The sequence below is a fragment of the Rutidosis leptorrhynchoides genome, chromosome 9, assembly GCF_046630445.1.
Source record: "Rutidosis leptorrhynchoides isolate AG116_Rl617_1_P2 chromosome 9, CSIRO_AGI_Rlap_v1, whole genome shotgun sequence".
Lineage (NCBI taxonomy): Eukaryota > Viridiplantae > Streptophyta > Magnoliopsida > Asterales > Asteraceae > Rutidosis > Rutidosis leptorrhynchoides.
In genome coordinates this window covers 363,989,744-364,013,200 of record NC_092341.1, presented here as the reverse complement: position 1 = coordinate 364,013,200, position 23,457 = coordinate 363,989,744, and the positions used below count along the sequence as shown (strand labels likewise).

General features: G+C 34.9%; 2 protein-coding genes across 5 annotated transcripts; one reads left to right on the top strand and one right to left on the bottom strand.

The window, feature by feature from the left end:
* Positions 1-12,307: 12,307 nt before the first annotated feature.
* Positions 12,308-18,920, top strand: LOC139865912 (probable ubiquitin-like-specific protease 2B). Of its 4 annotated transcripts, none has more exons than XM_071854019.1 (16): positions 12,308-12,415; positions 14,051-14,367; positions 14,454-14,538; positions 14,835-14,878; positions 15,292-15,492; positions 15,591-15,660; positions 15,993-16,104; positions 16,333-16,383; positions 16,537-16,668; positions 16,744-16,944; positions 17,022-17,077; positions 17,147-17,240; positions 17,346-17,436; positions 17,544-17,663; positions 17,750-18,082; positions 18,209-18,920. In XM_071854019.1, the coding sequence occupies exons 2-16, from the start codon at positions 14,116-14,118 to the stop codon at positions 18,656-18,658; spliced, it is 2,292 nt and encodes a 763-aa protein (XP_071710120.1). In that variant the 5' UTR covers positions 12,308-12,415; positions 14,051-14,115; the 3' UTR covers positions 18,659-18,920. The 4 variants fall into 4 exon arrangements, with proteins under 4 accessions (XP_071710120.1, XP_071710119.1, XP_071710117.1 ...); XM_071854018.1 differs by lacking the exon at positions 12,308-12,415 and adding an exon at positions 12,450-12,684 and having other exon boundaries at positions 16,014-16,104; XM_071854016.1 differs by lacking the exon at positions 12,308-12,415 and adding an exon at positions 12,450-12,684.
* Positions 18,921-22,825, bottom strand: LOC139865913 (argininosuccinate lyase, chloroplastic). The gene is made up of 7 exons (XM_071854020.1): positions 22,408-22,825; positions 21,500-21,763; positions 20,978-21,094; positions 20,738-20,886; positions 20,363-20,654; positions 20,084-20,248; positions 18,921-19,604 (listed from the first exon to the last, which is right to left on the bottom strand). The coding sequence occupies exons 1-7, from the start codon at positions 22,756-22,758 to the stop codon at positions 19,353-19,355; spliced, it is 1,590 nt and encodes a 529-aa protein (XP_071710121.1). The 5' UTR covers positions 22,759-22,825; the 3' UTR covers positions 18,921-19,352.
* Positions 22,826-23,457: the final 632 nt, after the last annotated feature.

Genomic DNA, 23,457 nt, shown 5'->3' with positions numbered 1-23,457 from the left:
GAGTTTCCTGATTACATGTGGCTTGATTTCGAGATTGATTGTAATGCCTTGACCATTAACATTATGGTCTAGAAAATTGGACTTCGTTCAACAGAAATTCTCACTCGGAGAATTTGGTATAAAGTTGCTCTTTTCTCAAAAGTTCGAGCGTAAGATGGTGATGTTGTTCGTTTTCCTTCTTTACTTAAATAAGTTAAGACGTCATCTATAAATACGATAACAGATTTGTCTAGATAAGTTGCATACGTGATTTAGGAGGTTCATGAATACGGACGGAGTCCTAAATAAATCAAACGGTACTAAGAGAGATTTACAACTAACGTTGCGAGTTCGGAAATGGCTTAGGAGACATCGTCTCACTTAACCCCCAATTGATGATAACCGGAACGGAGGTCGTTTTGGAATACACACGGGATTCATGCAAGAAATCATGAGGTCATGGATGCGAGGGAGAGGGTATCGGTTTCCAACCGAAAATTACTCAGTTCACAATAATCTATACAAGATGATGGGGAAACAAATTTTTTTTTTTTTTTTTTTTTTTTTTTTTTTTTTTTTTAACGAATAGGTTTCGAGCTCCCTAGTTCTATAGGTGTCAAGTCAAAAGTCTTAACGTATATCCTCCAATAAAATTTATAGGCACACAATATTTTCCGTTGGTCACTTAAATCGTCTAAGTAGTATCTAGGGGAAAAAGTGGAATGTAAAGAGCACGAGTCAAAGACTTGTTTATAAAACGTCTAACGGTAACCGAATCGAATAAACATGAAACGTGAGAATTTCGAGAAGAAACATACCCGTGACTAGTCCATCGTCGTCTCGGGCATCCTAGGCGTTGATGTTGAAAGTTTAACGGCGTGCGTTGGGGTTGATTTTCTTATTTGGGCACGCACTCCTAAAATGACCCGGTTGGCCACATTCAAAACAAACACCCGTCTTGGGTGCATTGGGCTCCTTTTGAGCGACGGAAGTGGTATTCCTACAATCGTGGGCTACATGGCCACTTCTTTGACACTTCAAGCAAAATGGTTTGCCACATTCGCCTAAATGATGTTTGTAGCACTCGTTACAATACGGTAGGTGTCCGGTATAACCCCTCTTGCCGTCGGAGGTGTAAGGCTTCTTAGCAAAGTTGTTGTTGCTTGATTGAGAGGGTTCCCACTTTCTTTTGTTGCCGCCCGATTTATCCTCGGCCTTAGGTGCCGGAACTACGATTTCGTCAACCGTTTCAATTAGTTGGCGAGCCATGTTCATAGCGGCTTGATGAGTAGTGGGTTTGGATGACATCACCCCTTGTTTGATGCTTTTTGGAAGACCGAGCATGTAGAGTTCAATCCTTTGAGATTCGGGGTTAACAAGATTAGGACACATCAAGGATAGTTCGGCGAAGCGTTGATTATAAGTTTTAAGATCGTTTCCGACCGCTTTCAAAGCTCTTAGTTCTCCCTCAAGCTTTCGGGTTTCTTCGCGCGGAAAATATTCAACAATCATCTTTTCCTTTAGATCGGCCCAAGAGAGGGCATGAGCTTCATCGGTACCCACCGATTGAACATAGGTGTTCCACCATGTTAGAGCAATACCGGCGAAGGTGTGAGTGGAATATCTAACCTTGTCTTGGTCTCGACAACCGCTTATGCTAAAGACGGCTTCCGTTTGCTCAAACCATCGGGTGAGCACAACCGGTCCCCCGGTTCCATCGAAAGTGTGAGGTTTGCACCCTATGAAATTCTTATAGGAGCATCCTTCGTTGGAATTTCTGGCTCCATTGTTGTTGTTATGATGATTGTTGTTATTGTTGTTGTTGGAGGAGTGACCGGCCATGGCCGCATCCACGGCAGTGGCTATCATACGTTGGAGGGCTTGTTCGGGAGTTTCGGGAGGAGCGCGTCGACGAGCCATTGTTCCTTCGTGACACAAGAATATCGTTGGTTAGTATTTTCAACAATACTAACCGGAGTATGGATTAAGGATAGAGAGAAAATTTTCCTTGACTCGCCCTAAATTCTTTATGTCATAATGTCGGAACGTCCATGTGAATCACCGTAATATAATCCCGGAAATTATATTACCCTGATTCTCATGTGCATTTAACATTACTTCATAAAGTCAAGGTGGCGCATCAACAAAATTTATCAACGTAAGATCAAGATCGAATACGAGTTAGATATGATAGAAGAGTTCGAGTATAAATGCACAAATAGTCAAGTAATTCCTACTTCAGTCTATATGCCGGTTGTAGTTTAGATTCACCTATGTACCTTATGACTCGGGGTGGACACAAATGAACTCTAAATCCCTACAACCAAGGCTCTGATACCACCTGTAGCGACCCCGAAAAATCGTCACGTGACGGCGTCAGCTACGTGGGTCCCATTACCTGATTATAAGTCTTTAAGATAACGTTTGACCAAAATATGTCGCCTTCATTTCAAAATAAAGATTGTTTCAAAGTTTGCAAGAATTGTTCAACCAAAAGTTAAGTTACAACGTTATAAGTACGATTGAAATCTAGGCGACACGGTTTAAAGTAAAGTCAAAAGACGCTCCATGAAATGCATGTATACTCGACATCCAAAGCAAGTATCAAATAATGAGCGGAAGCATGTATCACATATCGTGCAAGACCTGAGAAAAACATAGAAATCTGTCAACGAAAAACGTTGGTGAAATCATAGGTTTAGTAAGTAAATTGTATTGAACCACAAGGTTCTTTAAGAATTGCTCAACCAGAATCATTCACATTCCAAAATAGTATTTGTATCACGAGCACCCAATTATCAAGGCTTAACCGAATCTTCCCTCTGAATTTTGAATTTAGTGTTAGAACTTACACTACACATTGTTGAAATTATATTTCATTCACTAACGGTAGCGAACCGTCTGAATGAGGGTTTGTTAAACCCGTATGGCCACACAACATAATTACACGCTTACACTTACACCCTGCAAGTGGAACTAATGATAATTGGATTGAGGACTTTTGTTCAAACTCGTATGCATCTTTGTATTCGTATTTGTTCACAATGTAAAAGCATGAAAAGTAAATAAGTATGAAATGTATGTGTTTCTCAGCCCACGATGTAAAGAATAAAAGTGATTGAAAAAGTGGGACTATGATCTCACCTTGAGTGCAAGAGTTAATAAAGTACTTCACAAAGTAACGTATGCATGAAAGTTGCTTAGCCTTGACCTAAACAAGTAAGTTGTATCAATTAACCGGTTACGACACAAGGTCGGGTGAAACGTGTTCAATTAGTCCTATGGCTCGTTACGACTCGATTAAGTATAGCATGTGAATCACGTTGCCAAGTTTCATACAAGAAACAAGTATAAAAGCATGTTAGAACGATTGCATAAAAGTTTGGTTAAGTTTGACTAAAAGTCAAACTTGGTCAAAGTCAACGAAAAGTCAACGCGTTCGGGTCGGGTCCCGAACTATTTTTCTATGCTAAATATTCATATACAAGTATATTAAAACAAGTTTCATGTGAATCGGGGGTCGGTAGCTAGTCAAACATTTCGCGTGAAATGTGACAAAGTGAGCAGAATCTGGCCAGGCCAATCCGCGCGCCGCGCGGGGATGGGGCGCGCCGCGCCACCATCTGGGCAGAGATTTCTGGTCAGTTTTCAAAGTATGCACGAACCAAACATCAAACATTCACCATTTATGATCCGCAAACAACCAAAACATGTATCTTATATCCTTGGAAAGGTATTTTGACGAGCAATACAACTAACCACATATCACCAAACAAAAACATCAATTACAATAACCGAAAACTCGTCAATTGATCAAGAAAGGTTTATTTTCAAAGTTTCAAGTTCGTAAAACGTATTTTATGATTCGGGAATCCAATTTACACATACGATATGCCGTTTCGAAGGTAATGAAGCATACATTACTACTAAACACTAACAATTAACATTTCATGGCATTCAAGCATCAAAAGTTCATGTCAAGAACTATCAAACCCTAGTCAAACATCACAAAATCATTAATCGGGTTTTTGAAGTTTTCTTAATCAACCTATGCATCAAAACGAAGCTAGTGATACTAGTAACACAATTAAAACATGAACTTTAACAATCAAACAACATTTAATCTTCCAAAATGCAAGATTAAGCAAACCCATTTCAAATGTTCAAACTAGTTACTCAAAACAACAAATCGAGCAAGTAAATCATATATTCATGCTAGACACGAGCCATAGACACTAACTAACACCATTTCAAATCAAAAAACACGAATTTAGAGAAATCTAGAGTTTTAGAAATGTTACCCAAACGAGATGAAGTTGGTATCAAATTGTAGAGGATGAAGAGAGGATTCCAAATATGTAATTTGTTTTGTTGTAAGCCTCCTAGATCGAATTTAGATGATGAATGATTGAATTGGGTGTTTGTGTGTGTGTTCTTGCTAGAGAGAAAGAGAGAGAGAGGGAGATGGTTGAATGGTGGTGATTGGGGTGGACTAGGTGACCTAGTCAACTAGTTTGCCCCGTGTCAATTTTAGTCCCTCGCGTTTGTAGTCGGGTGCGGAAAATACCTAAACGGAATATTTTAAAACGCGTATTAAAATCCGATAACGAGAATATTTAGAATGTTAGCTAACGGAGGTTACGAATCTAGATACAAGGAATATTATCTAAAAAGAAAAAGACGGCGTTAAAAATAATTTAACGGAAAAATGCGGGATGTTACATCCCGTTTCCAAGAAAAGGAGTTGAGTATGAGCAAGTAATAGGTAATAAAGTTGGTGATACCATTGGAAAGAAGAAGAAGAAGAAGTATAAGAAAGTGCAAGAAACAAAAACCGTAGAAGTAAACCCGGTGAAGACAGTTCCACCAAAACCTCCACCAAGAGTAGGTGATCCGGGTGAATTTATTGTTCCTTGTCTACTTAGTGATTGTGTCATGTATGATGCACTAGCAGATTTAGGTGCAAGTGTAAGTGTTATGCCTCTTTCCTTATATAAGAGATTAGGTGTAGGTAAGTTAAGTCCAACAGATATGAGTGTTCGACTCTTTGATCAAACCATTAAGCACCCAGTTGGAATTGCTGACAACCTACCCGTTCAAGTAGGCAATTTAACCTTTCTAGTCGAATTTATTGTCATTGACATAGAAGAGGACCCAAACATTCCTCTAATTTTAGGTCGGCCATTCTTTGCGTTCACCGGGGCGTTATTTGATGTAGGAAATGGAAGAATGACACTTAAAAGTGGTGACAAATCGATCACCTTTATGATTCGAAAATCTAAACCTCCACCAACCAAAACCGTTGAACCAATAAAAACGATTGGTAATAACCATGTTGTTTTACCAACTCCAACGGCAGTGCTTAGCAATAATGAAACGCCTAAGTGTGGGAAAAATGAAGTAACACCTAATGATAACCCAATAACAAAGGACCCCGTTGTTGATACGAAATTAGATGACCCCGTTATTAACAGTTCAATGAAGAAACTTTTTAAACGGGCTATTGATGCTAGAAGTAAGGGGAACTTTAAGTTATGTAACCGGTTAGTATCCAATATGTCGCCTAAAGAAAGGGCGAAGCTAGTTGAATTATGGAATATTACGGAAGAAGCCGGGCACTGGCTTAAAGAAAAAGTCACAGATAGGCAAGTTGATTATGGACCAAGAGAAATTGACAATGAAGTTAATCACAATTTCAACACCACAGCTACCTAAGTGTGGGGAGATTCGAATGTTCTAAAAAGATAATGCTGTCTAAAGTTATTTGTTCTGTTCTCGTGTAGTTCCGAGAATGGAATCCGATTGGTCTTTTCCGCTAGCAGACACTAAAGAACTAGTTTTCTCCCTCCATTCTGAATTTTTATTTTTTTTAGGTTTTATTTGAAATTAATATGCATTTTAATTTATGTTTTATTGTGATTTTAAAAAACAAAATTTACTTTATTTCATTAAGTTAAAAATATGATTTTTAAAATTCGTCGTGAGTTGAAGACTAGGTCGTTGAGCCGAAATTACTTTACCCGAGGGCGGGGCGACAAATTTTGTTATCATTATTTTTAATTTTATTGATTTAAAGTATGCCAAAAATATTATACTTTATAAATTTTTGAAAAGTGGGGTTATAAACCAAACTTCAAAAATATATATATATATATATATGTTTGTATTTTATCTTATGTACAAAACAGGGTAAAACAGCGCACTTTCAAAGACTGTCATGAAGTTCAGCAAAAGCTACTGATTTTGACAAGACGCAAAAAATCAAATGTGAAATAACAATATGTTTGCAAACTCGGTATTTTTAATCACTTTTCTACGCTAATCACCCTCATGAATTTAAATTATAGTCTGATTTCATGCAAATGAGGGCATTGCATGATCTTAAGTGTGGGGAAGGGTTATAAATTCTCTCAGGTTTATACTTGGTTTATTTGCCAAATTTTGTGAAAATTTGAAAAATTTTCAACTAAATGAACTCAAAATCATGTTTATACATATTTATGAACGATGAAAACTAGGTGTTAATACCGAAATTATCGTTACCTCGGAAAGGACATAAATTGAGAAACAACCTAAAATGCTTGAATTCATTTAAAATGGAATAAAGGAGAATAAAAAGGCAAAGAAAGAAACTAAGTGTGGGGAGAATGTACCAAGTTATTCAATTAAAAATTATCTATCACATATCTTTGTACAAGATTATTGCAGGTACTTTTGTTTTGGATGATACTAATCAGTTTTACCCGGTTTACTGTAATATATTTGAAAGAAAGATGGATCTACACGATGAATCAATTCCATCATTAAAAGGAAGTAAAGTCTTCCGAAAAAGACACGCGCTTCTTGATTTAGGTCAAGAAGTTGTCGTCCAGACCAGCTGTAGGTTGACGAAAAATCTAGAAAAGTCATCTCTAAAATCAGCAGGAAATCCACGGACCTCAGCATCAAACAGGGTCGCCAAGTGGTCAGATTTATCCTAACCATGAGAAGGATTTATCTCGTACAATGGGGAGGCACCGTGCAAATTAGCTTGATAAGACTAATGAATCAGATCCCCAGAAAGGATAATCTCCTTAAAGATTAAAAATCAGCTTTTAAGACTGATATTACTCAATCCTTGAGATTGACCTTAAAGATTGAGAATTCAAACTCATGGAATTCAATGATATCTAAACTCGAGCTTGAACGAGAAAATATTTTGATCAAAAATACAAACCGATTTGTTTTCTGAAAATCCATTTTCAATGCGTTCATTACCATTGAACGTAAAATCCTAGGAATTCACCTGGAATTCATTAGGTCACCTGAACCAAATCGGGTGTCAACCGTAAGAACGGTGGTTGCATAGCATGGTCGGAGGCAGGACCTTGTGCCAGACCGAAAAATCATAGGATGATCTTTACTATCGCTCATACCAAGGATAGTTCTAGCATCCGACACGTTAAAAGACCATAATCATCTGCATGTCACGGGACATTGCCTTAACAGTTTCTTGTTCATCGCTTTCCTTTACAACCGGACGGTAGTTTACCGAAAGATAATATACGGAACAAGTAAACTGGATGTGTACTTTCCGATACCGGGATAGCAGTGGATTACACGAACCTAAAAGTTTTAGCCAAAATATTGATCCACAAATATATTTTACAACACCGATGATGGATCAAATCAGAAAACTTGTCTAGGGTAAAATCTAGCTTGAATTTTCAAAAGATCAAATGTTTTCATAAAGATCCAATTTTCTTAAAGGATCTAAATTTTTATAGTCATGTGGGACTGTAAACCGCCTTTCAAATGTGCACTTTGCTTTGGAAACCGAAAGTAAATCGGCTATTTGATTGCAAGTGTCGTTGTCCTAAACCCAAGGCAACTGTGGATGACACACCCACCTTTAACCATATCGTTACTATCATTGTTTATACCGCTCTATCAAAATCACTGATGTACAAAGTGTGAAGAATAAAGAAGTGATTCGTGTGATGTATTATATTATTTCAAGACTGTATTGCTTGAGGACAAGCAACGCTCAAGTGTGGGGATATTGATAAGGCTAAAAAGGAACATATATTTCATAGCAAAATCCCCCAAGAAAGACAAGATTTTAGTTGCAATTGTTCCATTTTCAAGTAATATTCGTTTATTTTAAATAAGTGCGAAGACAAAAGGCGAAAACGACGAATTGAAGACACAAAGGTCCAAAAAGCTCAAAAGTACAAGATACAATCAAAAAGGTTCAAATTATTGATGAGGAACGTCTAAAAATGACAAGAGTACAAGTTACAAAACGCAAAGTATAAAATATAAAATTGTACGCAAGGACGTTCGAAAATCCGGAACCGGGACCAGAGTCAACTCTCAACGCTCGACGCAACGGTGTAAAAATTACGAGTCAACTATGCACAAGAATAAAATATAATATTTAAATAATTCATAATAAGAATAATATTAAATAATAAAAAGTTGTTAATTGAGCATAGTTCAGGGGTCATAAGTGAAAATTCAATTTCTAAATTCGCCTATAAAAGGCTTTGTAATCGTAATGTAAAAACACACATTTTTCTATCTTTTTCTTATTTATCAATATCAATTATCAATATCTATATTCTATATCTCTATCATAATGTTAACTTAATAAGATATAACAATAATCTTAATTTTAATTTTAAATTATGATAATAATAAGATTTATGATAGAGATCGTTTGAGTGTGTAAGTCGAAATTCTGTCCGTGTAACGCTACGCTATTTTTAATCATTGTAAGTTATGTTCAACCTTTTTACATTAATGTATCGTAACTAAGTTATTATTATGCTTATTTGAGCCGAAGTAATCGTGATGTTGGGCTAAAATATTAAGAAGGGGTTATTGAACTTTGGACCATAATTAAGGTTTGGGCAAAAGACCGACACTTGTGGAAATTGAACTATTGACTATTAATAGATGGGGGGTATTGTCTAATTGAGTGACAACTCATTGGAGTCTGTCGAACCTATCTTCAAATTAATTAACCTAATAATTAATAATGATTATGGTTGTCCTATTTAGTGATGTTCATATGGAATCTGTTATAATCATTTAATTAATCAATTGGGTTGGGTAATTGATTATTCATTCTGATCAAGTGGATGAATTAATATTCATAAACTAATTAAAACAGGGGTGGATTACATACAGTGATAACTGGTGTAATTGTTGACAGAAGTGATAACTGCGTCACAGTTTAAATCCTTAATCAGTTGGAATATTTGACTTCGGGTATAAGGGTAATTTGACGAGGATACTCGCACTTTATTTTTATGACCCATGGACTATTATGGACAAAAACCAGATAGACGTATCAAATAAACCAGGACAAAGGACAATTAACCCATGGTAATAAATTAAAATCAACACGTCAAACATCATGATTACGGAAGTTTAAATAAGCATAATTCTTTTATTATATTTCTCATCGTATCTTTATTTACTGTCATTTTATTACTCGCAATTTTATTTACTGTCATTTTATTTATTGTCATTATTTTACGCACTTTAATTATCGTCATTTATCTTTACGCTTAAAATATAGAATCGACAAACCGGTCATTAAACGGTAAAACCCCCCTTTTATAATAATATTACTACTTATATAATTATATATATTTTATATAAATATAGTTAAAAATATAGTAAGTATCACCAGCTCCCTGTGGAACGAACCGGACTTACTAAAAACTACACTACTCTACGATTAGGTACACTGCCTATAGTGTTGTAGCAAGGTTTAGGTATATCCCATCCGTAAATTAATAAAACTTGTGTCATATTTTGTAGTATTTTGTATTAAAAATAATACTATTTCGTACCCTCACGCTACATCATCACCACGAATTTGAATTATTTTCTTACAAATGAATCCTCCAAAATCATACATGAGACCACTAATTTGAAAATATGACCCCATGTGTTTTCAAAATTGATGATTTTTATTTTGAGCAGTGGTTAGATGTTACTGACGAGGATCCGAATGCGATGTCGGAACTCACCCACCCCATCATTTCTTTGGTCAAACAATCACAGTCCTGCTGTCTCTCAGGAGGAAACTCATACTGCAAATCCATACGGGCATCACGTGTGATAAAATTACTTTGGGTGAGACTCGAACGCATAACCTCCAAGACCTCCGAAGCCCAAGAGATGGGCGGTATCAACAAGGGATAAATTTTCAACACATGGGAATCGAACTTATAACCTCCCTTATTGGAAGTAATGTTGTTATCACTACACCAACACATTGATTATAAAATTGATGATTTTTTTATCCTATACTGTCATTTTTTGAAAAAAAAAGAAAATTTACATATTACTACTTATTTTATTTAACAGCGGATAATTTTTTATATCAAGGGCTCGTTAACAAGACGCTAATGAGACTTACAAATACAAAATCATAGATGCTTACAAAATCAATCGTTCCAACTTATAATCTTTTTACCTCTATCTTATCCATATTAAATCATATTATGGAAACTTAGACGTATGAAAGAAAGAAAAATGGACTATTTTATCCATATAATGTATAATACAATCATATAATAATACAAACAAATCAAGAACCATGTCAATGATTCATATGAATAAAAACACAAATGAATGAAATTGAATACTTTAGAAAAAAATGTAAAAAAGCTTTACATAAAAATTGTCACTGTTATTTTCACAATCATATCTAAAGACCGAATCATTCAATTTTCTCTGAAAGATCACAAAAAAATCACAAGAATTACTCAACCTCATATTTGAATGATAAGAAACTCGAATACAGAGAGAATACATTGAAGAAAAGGAGAAAAAATTGTTATATAGAATAAATTATGTGAGAAGTGAATAGGAAATTGTCCCGCTATTTTACAACCATTGAACACCCATTTGAATCCTTGTATATCTAGCATTATCGGTGACAAATTAGACACCGAGCCGTCTCCATGTTTATTGTATATAAAGGTAATTACAAGCCCCTTTTCCTTTCTTTATAAAAAATTTAGTTCTTAAACATGATATTTTTTTTATCTCTATCCATTATGTCGAAAGTCATGGAAGATACATGTAATGAATAGGGACCATCACTAAATAAAAAAACGTTTGGTATAATTTACTCAAAAAATAATCCTAAATAATCTGTTAGCTTTGGATTTAACGACTAATTGAACGGTTTTATAAGTGGAGACTTGTCTTTTACTTATTTAGTGTACTACGGTAGTAAAAGGTTTATTTACTCCTTATATCAATCGATACAAAAGTAAATCAATAAAAAGCAAAATTTCATTGGAACTTAAACTTAATTGGGACCAACTTCCTCATAGACTAAATATTTCTCGTAAGGTATTGAATTTGAATGCCATTTCTTCTCTTATATGTAACCGGGGAGTAGAAAGCAACTGTCATATCTTCTATGGGTGCGAAGTAGTTGTCGAGGTATGGAGATATATTAGAAAATGGGTGGAGATCAATCTTTCTAAATTTGATTATTGGCACGAGTTTAATGAGTGGTTTAAAAATTGTCTTAAAAATATTAACTCGAAAGAACAAGTTATATTACATAGTTGCGACGATAGTGTGGAGGATATGGATGCTTTGAAATAGTGTAGTACTCAATAACACTCCTATTCAGAAAGGGATCGTTATTAAATATATTCGCTATTTTTTCGCAGTTAAAGCGTAACACATGCCCATAAAAGCCATTGTAATTGATCTTTAGCATCTTGCTAAATATTTTTAATAAAGTGATTTATTTTAGGCGAAAAAACGTAACTAATATAACAAAGGCTTAATCATCAAATCGATGAAAACCCAAAATGAATAACTGAACGAATATAAGGAGACGATCCAACAAACCGAAACATAACGCATGAAACAAACAAAACTTGAACAAAAAAGAACCGTGATTCTCACACACCATGTTTTAATCCATGTACAACTAATTACCTATTTTAACGTTAATTATAATTACAATAAAAAAAGTTCAACTTCCTAGATTAATTTAAGAGCATAAATGTGAATTTATGAGACAAAAGTATAAATGAATCAAAAATTGGTGTGTGAAGATTCTCATACCTCACATATGTTTATGATTTTCTTCTATATTTTTTTATATAAAATATTTTAAATATAATTTATAAATGTATAAAATATACAATCTAATTAATCAACAATTGATTTTCAAATTATCGATTACTACTTTTAACCGTCTCAGTCGATTAATTTTCGAATAGCGAATTCCGCAACCTTGGTTGTATGGATAACGACCGTTTATATACACCGTTACACAACACGAAAAAAGCATATTCACGCGCTACACTTTTTTCTATTTTTCACTCTTCCGATCACCTGTTCTTTACAAACTTGAATTTCATAAACCCTAACCACAATAACCATTAAAATCACAAATATTCAAATGGTAATCATCTCAATCTACAGTCACTACTCAATCATTATCGTTGTCACATAAAAAGCCCTAATTTTGATCGCTCATTTATTAAGCCATTTACGATTCATTCGAAAACCCTAATTTAATGCTTACATACTCACGAAAGAAAATGAAGGATAATCCGAATCCTAATGCTTTTGATTTTATAGATGAAACTTCTGATTTTGCTCTTAGAATTATGAGTAAGGTCGGAAGACCCCCTGCGAATGCAGTTGATAAGTATACATTCCTCGCTACCAGTAAGTTATTATTTTAATGTTATTAATTTTTTTTTTTGTATGTACACATACTAATATATTTCTATACATATATGTATATGTAGATATTTTGAGATATATTCTTTTGACGTATATTTTAAACAAGTTAAAAGTTTGACCTTTGAAGTCATGGTGACCACTGATCATCTAACAGTGAAATGCTTTATGATTATTGTTCTGATTGGGTACTATTTACTAGCTGTTGAGTGGCTCAGGTATAGATGATATGCAAAAATGATACTCTATAGAATAAATATAATGGGCAGATCAACAAGATCAATATGACTATGAAGGATTGTAAAGTATTAGAGAATAAATTTGGCTATAGATTAAGTGGATCTAGAAATGCAATGCATTTAGTAGAGGTTTTGAAATAAGCTAAGGAAGGAAATGAGTTATTTTAAAGGAGAAGATTATGACTTTTTACGTTGTGTGATTGTGATTGTATTAAACCAAGCAGGCTGGTCTGAGTGGCTATCGAGTTGCCCAATGAAGCACACCACCCGGGTTCACCCGGGTTCAGTTCCTGGCTATGTCAAATTATTCAAAAAGGGAGTGTGACTAGAGGGTGTGCATAATGCGCAATTCACCTGGTACCAGGTCTCGCGCTCAGGGGGCTTGATTAGTTGAGGTTTTACCTTCTATGGGGGAGGGGAGCCGGTGTGCTTGTTCATAGGAGGGTTTCCTCGCTTATCCCAAAAAAAAAAGAAAAAGAGTGTGACTGTATTAGATAGGGAGAGCTAATTAGAGGCCTGGTTATATTACAGAAGTGATTGACCATTTGTGTAAATTGAGGCCGGTAATTTACAGTACCTTTCTGCAGATTTGTATGAGGTGGGCTTACTTTTATGAGTTTTTTTTTTTTTTTTTTTTTTTTTTTTTTTTTTTTTTTTTTTTTTTGCGGGTGGGTGAGGGTGAGGTTGTTCAAAACAGTTTAGTTATGCCATAAAGTATTGTCAATACTCAACAAAGAAAGTATATCACAAAAATTTCACTATTTCAGTTATGATCTACATTTGATTACTTTTACAAATTCCGGACCGTAAGACAAACTTGCTGACTGCTTTTGAGATCATGAAACCTAGCTGAAGGCTAACCATGTTAGCTAAAAATTTAACTAGCCTCATATATAAAAATGTTTCAAGAGAATATGTTAGTGATTCATATAAGAAAATGTGGTGTTGAATGTTATTGAATAAAGTTCCATCGCCTGTCTGCTTTGTCTCTCTGTCTGTATTTTATGGCGTTAACTTTTCAGTAATATTATTTTGACTCTGATATCTGCAGTATTAGCTTGCATTTTTGTATGTTGATATCAGGTTCTTATGTTAATTTTCATGTCTTGTAGCCGCTGCTGGGAAAAATGTCTCAGCTGAGGAGATTAACTATGTTCCATCTTTAAACATTGATGTTATGAACATTAAGCGCATGTCTACCACCGTAGTCGAAGATCCTTCTGCTACATTAATGGGCAATTCAAATGATGGGTTTAAAGTTGCTGATCACCCTCGTGAATCTAGTCCAAAACTTAGATCTAATTTATCCAAATCAGAAGTCAATTCACCTGCTGGCACGGAGGCCTATGTGGCTGCCATGTCAGCTTTACCTAGAGACGACAAATCAAATTTGAACATCCCAGTTTTGTTGCCTAGTCAAAGTGAATCTGTATGTTCTGTACTTCTCAAGATCTATGTTAAATGTCTGTATTTATTCGAAGTGCTATATGCTCACATGTGCTGACTTGATTGCAGGATGATGTAGTTGAAATGGACCCAGATGAAAATGAAAGCACGTGTGATAGATCTTCATCTTCTTGTAATGCTGCAGAAGAAGATGGTAATTACTGAACTCATCATCTTCTTCTTTTATTTCTTTCTGGGGTTCCATCCTATTCTTAATGCTTCCTGATTATAAGCATTTTTCTGTTATAGCAACTTTATACGTTTACCTCATGAAACCATGTGGATTGTCAGTTTTGTAAGGCTTTATCTTGTTGTTCGGGAGTTTATGGAAAGAATGAGAATCAGCATCATGCCTTTTGGCTTGTTAATATTCTTTTTAGTTATTTATAGATCATATTTGATATCAATAAGAAAATTTATTTCAACTGAAATGTTGCTTTATCTTTTCAGTTGCCGGACCTTCGTTAGATCACTATACTGGTGGCTGGGAATCGGTAAGCACTTCAAAGATTATTATTTGGAGTTTTGTTTTGTTATGCTTGTGTTTTGTTACTTTGTGCTTGCCAAACATATAGTAAAGTGAAGAATATCTTTATTTTACATTCTGATCAAGCATATTGTCTACATGAATCATCATTCCTAGAAGTTAATGTAGGATATTGTTTCTTGATTTAATGTCCTTGAAACTGTAAATCTGTAACTGAATATGAATTCAGTTAGTTCTTTTAAGAGGGTTTATATGTTTAAGTTTTTAGCTGTCTAGTTTTTCTATTGTGACACGTAACAGCTAAATAGTTTCTTGATATCTAATTTTTTTGTCTATTGAACATAGTGTAATGCTAGCTACAAATGAAGTACGTATGCTTCAGTTTTTGCACCTCTTGTTAAATTATTGTTTAATTGACAGGACAATGAAGATACAGCAAAAGTTGTCTTCTATCCTGAGTATGTTGTGTACCGTAATAGCTATTATACAGATCCTGTGATATCTTTTACTAGAGATTTCATAGAAATGGAGGCATCAACTGAAGATGGAGATGATCAAACCTTTAAATGCAAATGGGGAATTGAGGATATAGTTCATATCAGATCTCGTTGGCATGACCAGGTAATATCATTACATTAAGTGTTATATTTAATATATATTGTTTTTCTGTGCTTACAGTGAAGCTTTAGATTACTATAACTATTTTGGATTCCGTGCAGATGGAGATGGCTATGATTTATGTACTTACTAAGGATACAATACATATCGAAACTGTTGAGTGCACTTCAGGTTGTGATGATGTAACTTTTTACTGCTTATTATTAACCTTTTGGTTTACTTTAATGATTCCAAAAGGATCAATTGTTGCATGTTTTAGGAGGTGGTTTGGGTAAATAAGTTACCATACTTTATCCTTTCTGATATAAAATGCTTTACTTTTGGGATCACATGACATGATGAAGAAGCTTATTAGTTATTTCAATATCTAATTAATACTATGAAATGGGTTTTTAGTTTCTGCATATATGGCTAAAATGGAATATAAATTGATGCAACTAACGTCGGTCTAACAATCCTATTATTGATAGTTTGATATGTCCTGCCTTTTATGCATCGCTCAGGCATTAAATTGAAATTTCCAGTTATCGGGTCAAGCTGGTATGAGAAACTTGACACAATTACATCTTTAAACGTCGAGTATAAAGCTTTATGGAGCAACTTGCTTGAGTCAGAGTAAGTTCTTTTACTTTATGATCAGTATACTGTATACTAGTGAGTTCTATAATGTGTCTACTTTACTGCATAATGTTACATGTTGCAATTATGCTCAATAGGATGATCTAAAAGTGAGTAAATGTTGAAGATAGAATCGCAAAATTTTGTTCCTTTCAGAATGTTTAGGATAAATCTTGCATTTTATGTGTAAACCTTATAAAAATGACAAATATATGATTGTTGCAGAGACACTGTTGATGGACACAATGGAGTATCCGGTTCAAAATATCTTCCCGAGTAAGTACCTTTTTGCATATAATGAAACTACTGTTAGGATGTCTTTATTGAAATTGACATAATATCAAAAGTCAAATAGAAAGCACATGTGTAAAGAGGCGCTTAAATTATTATTATTTTTTAAAAAAATTAATTTTATTTTGATGTTTGCAGCTTTGATCGTCCTTTTGAAGAGGTTGTGTATCCGAAAGGGGATGCTGATGCTGTTTCATTAAGTAAGAGAGACTTTGATTTACTGCAACCAGACACATTTGTCAATGATACCATCATTGACTTTTATATTAAGTATGTTCATCCTCACCTGTTTATATAATAAATGCTGCTTGGGGAATAAAGTAATAAGTTTTTAAATTGTGACAGGCACTTGAAAAATAAAATCGAGCCTGAGGAGAGGCACAGGTTCCACTTCTTTAACAGTTTTTTCTTCCGGAAGCTGGCTGATCCAGATAAAGATCAACTTGATGCTTCTCAAGGGAGGGCCGCTTATCAACGTGTGAAAAAATGGACAAGAAAAGTCAACCTTTTTGAGAGAGACTTTGTTTTTATTCCTGTAAACTATAAGTGAGTATATGAAGTGTGTAATGTTTTTTCGATTTTATGAAATTTTTGGTGTTAATTGAGAGCTTTATGTTTTATAGTTATCACTGGAGCCTTATTGTCATTTGTCATCTTTCGGAAGTGGTCGCATATAAAGGTATTTTCTTTTCTCTTCATGTATACCATATACGGGCTCTCACTTTTCTAATTTTATGATACTAATCAGATGTAGATTCAAACGAGTCGATGAAAGTGCCTTGTGTTTTGCATATGGATTCTTTTAGAGGCAGTCATACCGGTCTCAAAGGTGTTGTCCAAAGGTATTCAGTAGTATTGTTCATGCTCATTTAGATGATTAAATTTATTAAACAATATTATAATATGCGAATTATCTATACGATTAATCCTATCTTATCACAATACAGTTACCTAAGGGAAGAGTGGATAGAGAGGCAAAAGGATGCATCTGAAGACATCATCTCAAGATTCAGTAATTTGAAATTCATTTCACTAGAGGTATGAATTATCTTTGTTTGATTTTGATTATTTTGTTGTTGCTTGAGTAATTAATTTGATTTGTTTAAATCATATTAACCATAATGGTTAATGTATGTTTTGTGCAGTTGCCGCAGCAGCCAAATTTGTATGATTGTGGTCTATTCCTGCTTCACTATGTGGAACTCTTTTTGGAGCAAGCTCCTTCACAGTTTAACCCGTTTAAGATCACGAACAGCTCAGGATTTGTAAGTAACTTTCAACTTTGAGAATTATCGTGTCATTCTTTAATTGCTCATAATTATTAAAAATTATTCAATTTTTTAACTTTCAGTTAAATGTGGATTGGTTTCATCCAACTGAAGCGTGTGTCAAAAGAGTAGTTATACAAAATTTAATCTGCGACTTGTTGAAGAATCCTCATCAGGAATCTTCTTCCGTTGCTGGTAACGAAGAACGGGCCCACCTCACAACAAATGTCAACAAGTGTACTCCTGTAAATGTATCCCAAACGTGTTGCAACCCTTCGTCTGTACATTGTGCTGATGATCCTACCGAGACGTCAAAGTTATCCTTTAAGTCGGGATCATTTTTGGACACACCTTTTCCAGCTTTCAACCAATTGACTACTTTTGATGTGTACACTAGCTCTCTGACCCCAATTGAGGTATTCTTTTAATCTCTTTGAATTTTTCTCATGTGAGATAAAAAAATTTTGCGATTTTTTAGATTTCTCTGATTATCATACAGAATTGCATCACTGTCATTACTCTACATATTCTTATTCTTGAAGCAGGAAAATGTTGAAGAAATTGGACAGTTTGTTGATACACAAACGGAATCTGGAATCCAACAAGGCGATGATATCATACCCAATGATCCTTATTTAGCCCAAGATTTACAAACTCGGGAACTATGGCAAGCTCCGGTTAACAATATTAAATCATCACGAGAGCCATTAGCATCAGGTTGTGAAGATTGCATAGAAATAGTTGATGAAAATATTCAACTTGATTTGGATTTCAGCTTAAAGAATATCGTACCAGATCAACGAAGATCAATGGTGCTAGACACATTGCCAGAGTATGTTCAAATTGTTGATGGTAATGATGATGTTGATCACACATCATCTTTCAGTTTTCCTGATATGCAAATTAATGGATGCACTGGTTCGGAAAACTCTCTGGGTTTGGAATTAGATGTGCAGGGTCCCACCAAGAAGATTCGGATGACTGAAGTATGAAAGTTTATTGATGGATGCCGAGAAGTTGTGTGAATAGTGCTGATTATTGATTAACATTTCTTTTGGGGATCGTTTAGGGTTTGTTCTTGATTGTCCAGATAATCAAACTGGCCTCACACAAGATATGTCCCAGTAAAAGTTAGGTCTATTAATTCTTTTGAGGGCTTTTTTTTTGTTGAATTTAAGAGTATATAATCCAAGTGCTAGTGTTAAAAAGTACTGGTAATTGACAAATTTAGAACAATTTTCAGTTATTATTTTATGCTTGGAAACAGAAAGTACAGAAAAGGTTTTCCATGTTCGGCCTACCGGGAAGACGAGTAATCTAATCATGTACTCTTATGTACACAGCCCGTCATGATTACTTCCTGGTTGTTTCCTATCCATTCCTGGCCACCAATAAATATTTGTCTTAAATATTTATCCTAGACAAAAATTCAAACCCGAGACTTCTTACAAAGAACTTGGGCTCCAACCACTAGGCTATGTTGTGATGGTTTGAAAACATAAAGTACAATTCTTCAAAATTAAGAGTACATGAACAGCAAAATATGGTCATTGCAAGAAATTGCACACCTTAGAGGTAATTCATAAAATGAACTGCATCAAGCAAGACAAACCTTGTAGTCTTAACACCATAACATTATTTCAGTAGTTGCGACAACTTGACTAAATCATTGATTAATGGACCTTGTCACTGGTTAAGATTGAGCCTTGAAATCCAGAAGTCTAGTTGAGTAGCTACACAGTCGGAGCCAGTTGAACCATACGAGCTAAATTTCTTGATTGAATTTTCGACCCCGAGATAATCATACACACCCTCATCAAACACTTGATCAATACTACGTAATTCATCAAGACTTAGGTCCTGAAGCTGACAGTTTCGGTATACACACAAAGCCACTGCCCTACCAACTATATCATGTGAAGTTCTGAAAGGTATCCCCTGCACAATATTATTATTTGTTAGTAGCAGTAACGCCAATAACATTTTTTAAAAAGAATTATATATAGGCATTTGGATCAATAAATTTACACATTAATGTGTATGCATACAAGTGTTTGTGCATATACTTATTTATGGCTTTTTGTACCAACTAAAGCACTAACAAACCTCTTTTTAAACCAAACATTACAGAGCGTCAAAATCAATTATGACGGTGACATGGCAGAATTTGACTCCCATAACGCCTGCTGTGGTATATTGACACTATCAAATTTTGACACGTCATTTTCACTTTATTTATTTATTTTTCCCTCCCAACTTCTATTCATATTTTACCACATCGCCCAAAATCGTTCCACTCAAATTCGACACAAATTCAAAATTTGACATTGCCACGTCACTGTTAAAATCCTCTCTCTCATACCAAAAACATCATTTGCCTCCACATAAATGCTAAAGAAAAATTTGGTTTTACTTGCCTTGTGAACAAGATAATCTGCAAGTGTAGTGGCATCAAGATGACCTGCTGGTAAAGCTTTCTGTATTTTGTCCTGATTATAAGTGATGTTTTGAGCAAACTCAGCTGACACTTCTAGCATTCCTATTATCGTTTTTACACTATCAAATACAGGTTCCTTATCTTCCTGTAAATAAACCAAAATATATACTTATTATTAAAGCAGCTAACAAAACAATCAATAAAGGACATACTAATATATCTTTAATGGCACAACAAATCTTGAAAATATACAAAGTACCTGCAGATCACGGTTGTAAGCAAGTGGAAGCCCTTTGCATAAAACCAAAAGTGTGACGAGATCTCCTATAACTCTAGCAGACTTGCCCCGAACAAGTTCCATAGGGTCGGGATTTTTCTTCTGAGGCATTATACTACTACCCGTTGAAACCGAATCACTTGGCGTTATGAACCCAAACTCTTCCGATGCCCACAGCACCCACTCTTCACCAAGCCGAGAAAGATGCATAGCCGTAATCGAGTTAGCCGAAAGAAGTTCCAAAACAAAATCACGGTCTGAAACTGCATCCATACTATATTCCCCGTAAAAAAAAGTCAGTAACTTTTCAACCAAGTCAACAACTTATAGTATAAAGTCAACATTTTTCTGTTATACCTGTTCCTCATTGGAGCGGTAAAACCAAGAGCATCAGAAGTCATGAACCGATCTATAGGAAGGCCAGTGCCAGCTAATGCACATGCACCTAAAGGACAGAAATTCAACCTAACTCGACAATCTAGCAGACGCCCGGCATCACGTTCAAGCTACACAGCAATAATATGGTTTTTGGTTATGAATTTCAAGTTATGTTTTGCAGAAAATTATATCTCATAAAGAGTTGATACATCTACAAACCTGTTCGACATATGCTAGAAGATGATGCTGAAGTAGAACAGGTTGTGCCCTCTGCAAATGCGTATAACCAGGAACAATCACACCGCCATTCTTCTTAGCCAGCATCACCAAAGAAACCTTCAGACCACAAACAATCAAAAATTTGGATAACCCGGTTAGCCCCTGTATATTTGAGTAAAAATACACCCCTCCCCGGGTAGCTTGAACAATTGAAACCTTATGCGGATAAGAATATTGCTATATTGATTTCATTAGTTCAAAAATCAAGAATAACCACCTCAATTACCAATCTTTACGAGCTATAAAGGGAAAAAAAAAAAAAAAAAACTAATCTTTTTTAGTTGGGTGATGGTTAAAAGATAATTCATTTATAAAAATTAAATATTTATGAGTTGGGTGCTTGTTAGAGCATGATTTATTAATAAAATTTTAATCTTTATTATATGGGTGCTAGTTAGAACCCGATTTATTAATAAAAAATAAATCTCCCTTAAAAGAAAACATTAAGGATGTGTAAACAACCTGAAGATACTTGATACGTGCAACAATTGTATCAATAGCATCACGACACCACAAGCGGAAATCGGTTGAAACTTGATCATTTCGACTTCTAGCAGTATGAAGCTTCTTGGCAGGTTCTCCGATTAAATCAGTAAGGTGTGCTTCAATGTTCATGTGTACATCCTCTCTGTCAGTCCTCCACACAAACTCTCCTTTTTCAATTTGTTTCTCTATTTGTTCCAAACCTTCTAGAATACTATCTCTATCACTCATACTCATCAACCCCTATATACAGTATATAACGCAAAATCAATATAAACAGATGTAAACTGTAACCAGCTTCCACTGCTGTTCAAACTATGTCACTCAAAGTATCCATTTTTAAAAGACGTTTTTATCACTCAAGTTTCAATTTTGTTACCATGTTGCGACTGCCATCTTTATTTAAAAAAAAAGACATGTAACCTGTATTCATATGCCAAATTGCCAACATTATGTGCCAACTGCATAAAACAAAATTGATGAACTAGTGGATGTCATCATTTTTACACAAATGTGACCACTAATACAGGTTATATATGTTAATATTTTCAAAACAAGGCAGCAACATTGTAAAAAATATTGAAACTTTAAATGATTAATCAGGTTATATGTTAATATTTCAAAACAAGGTAGCAACATTGTAAAAAATTGAAACTTTAAAAATTGAAACTTCAAAATGATTAAAAAAATGTAAAAAAAATTGTAAAAAAAATTAAAATTTAGGAAGTTTGAGTAACCTAAATGGAAGCAGTAGCTAAAATTAGTCACTATTTTTACACATTCGCCTATATTATACTGAAAATTATTATTACTCACAAAGACCAAAAGTAACATAAATAAGCTACTAATAGAGTACAGTACTCTAAATGATGTTTAGTTAGGGTTACCTGTTTAGCAAGCATACAAGCATGAGCACGGCTGCCCATAATGTCATGTTTATAAAGAGCTTTATCAAATGAAATTGATTCAGTGAACCTTTCAACAGCATCAGTTACACCTTCTTCAAATCGGCCGCCCCATAGTTTTGCTTCCTTCGCCGGAGCCGCCGCCGGAGCCGTCATGTTTGAGTGTTTTGAGGTGCAGCAAGAAATTGACGGCGGTTTAATTTGGGAAGTGAAGGGATAGCAGAAATAGGTGGAGAGTGATGATGAAGAATTAGGGTTTATAATGGAATGCGATTGAGATGGAATCAATGAATTGGGTGGTGACTGTGAGAAAGTAAAAGAAATTGATTCCATGATATTATTATATGATGCGGCGGTATGAAAAAAGTTGCAGGTGTTGTGTTTGTGTGTCAACCAAAGCAAATGAAGGAGCACTACCAATATACAGAGTATACTTTTTTCTTTTCTTTTTGCCAAAAGAAAAAGTATAACTATATAAAAAGTTAAAATAGTTCATCGAAAAGATAAAGACTCGAAACAAAGTACAACAGAAAGGCAACTTGGCTCAAACACAAAAGAAAACAAGAAAACGCACATCAACCTAATAAACCTACAATCCACTCAACGTAGCTAATGAACAAACAACAAAAAACTAAAACAACTCGCGTGATCACGAACAAGAAACATAAAGCCATCGACCTGTACAAAACGAAAGACGTACGAAACTCAAATTCCTTCTGCGTTAAAATTTTTTTAGCTCCTCCGCGTGACCTTTTCTAGGCTTAGTTTTTTTATTTGTTTCTGAAAATGAATCGTCTTAGAGTTTAACACTTTTACTTGAACCCAACAATCTTTAAAATCTTTAGTCGCCTTCTCGAAAAATCTAGTAATCATACCCGAGGAGGATCATCCAATACCGTCATTATGATGGTTCGCCGATGAAGAAGGCAAGCTCTCGATTCCCAACATGTGCCGAAAATCATGTTGAAGCCCTGATCCACCAACATCTGATTGGGCCTTAAAGCTCGATCTATCGCTAACCGGTGAATTGGT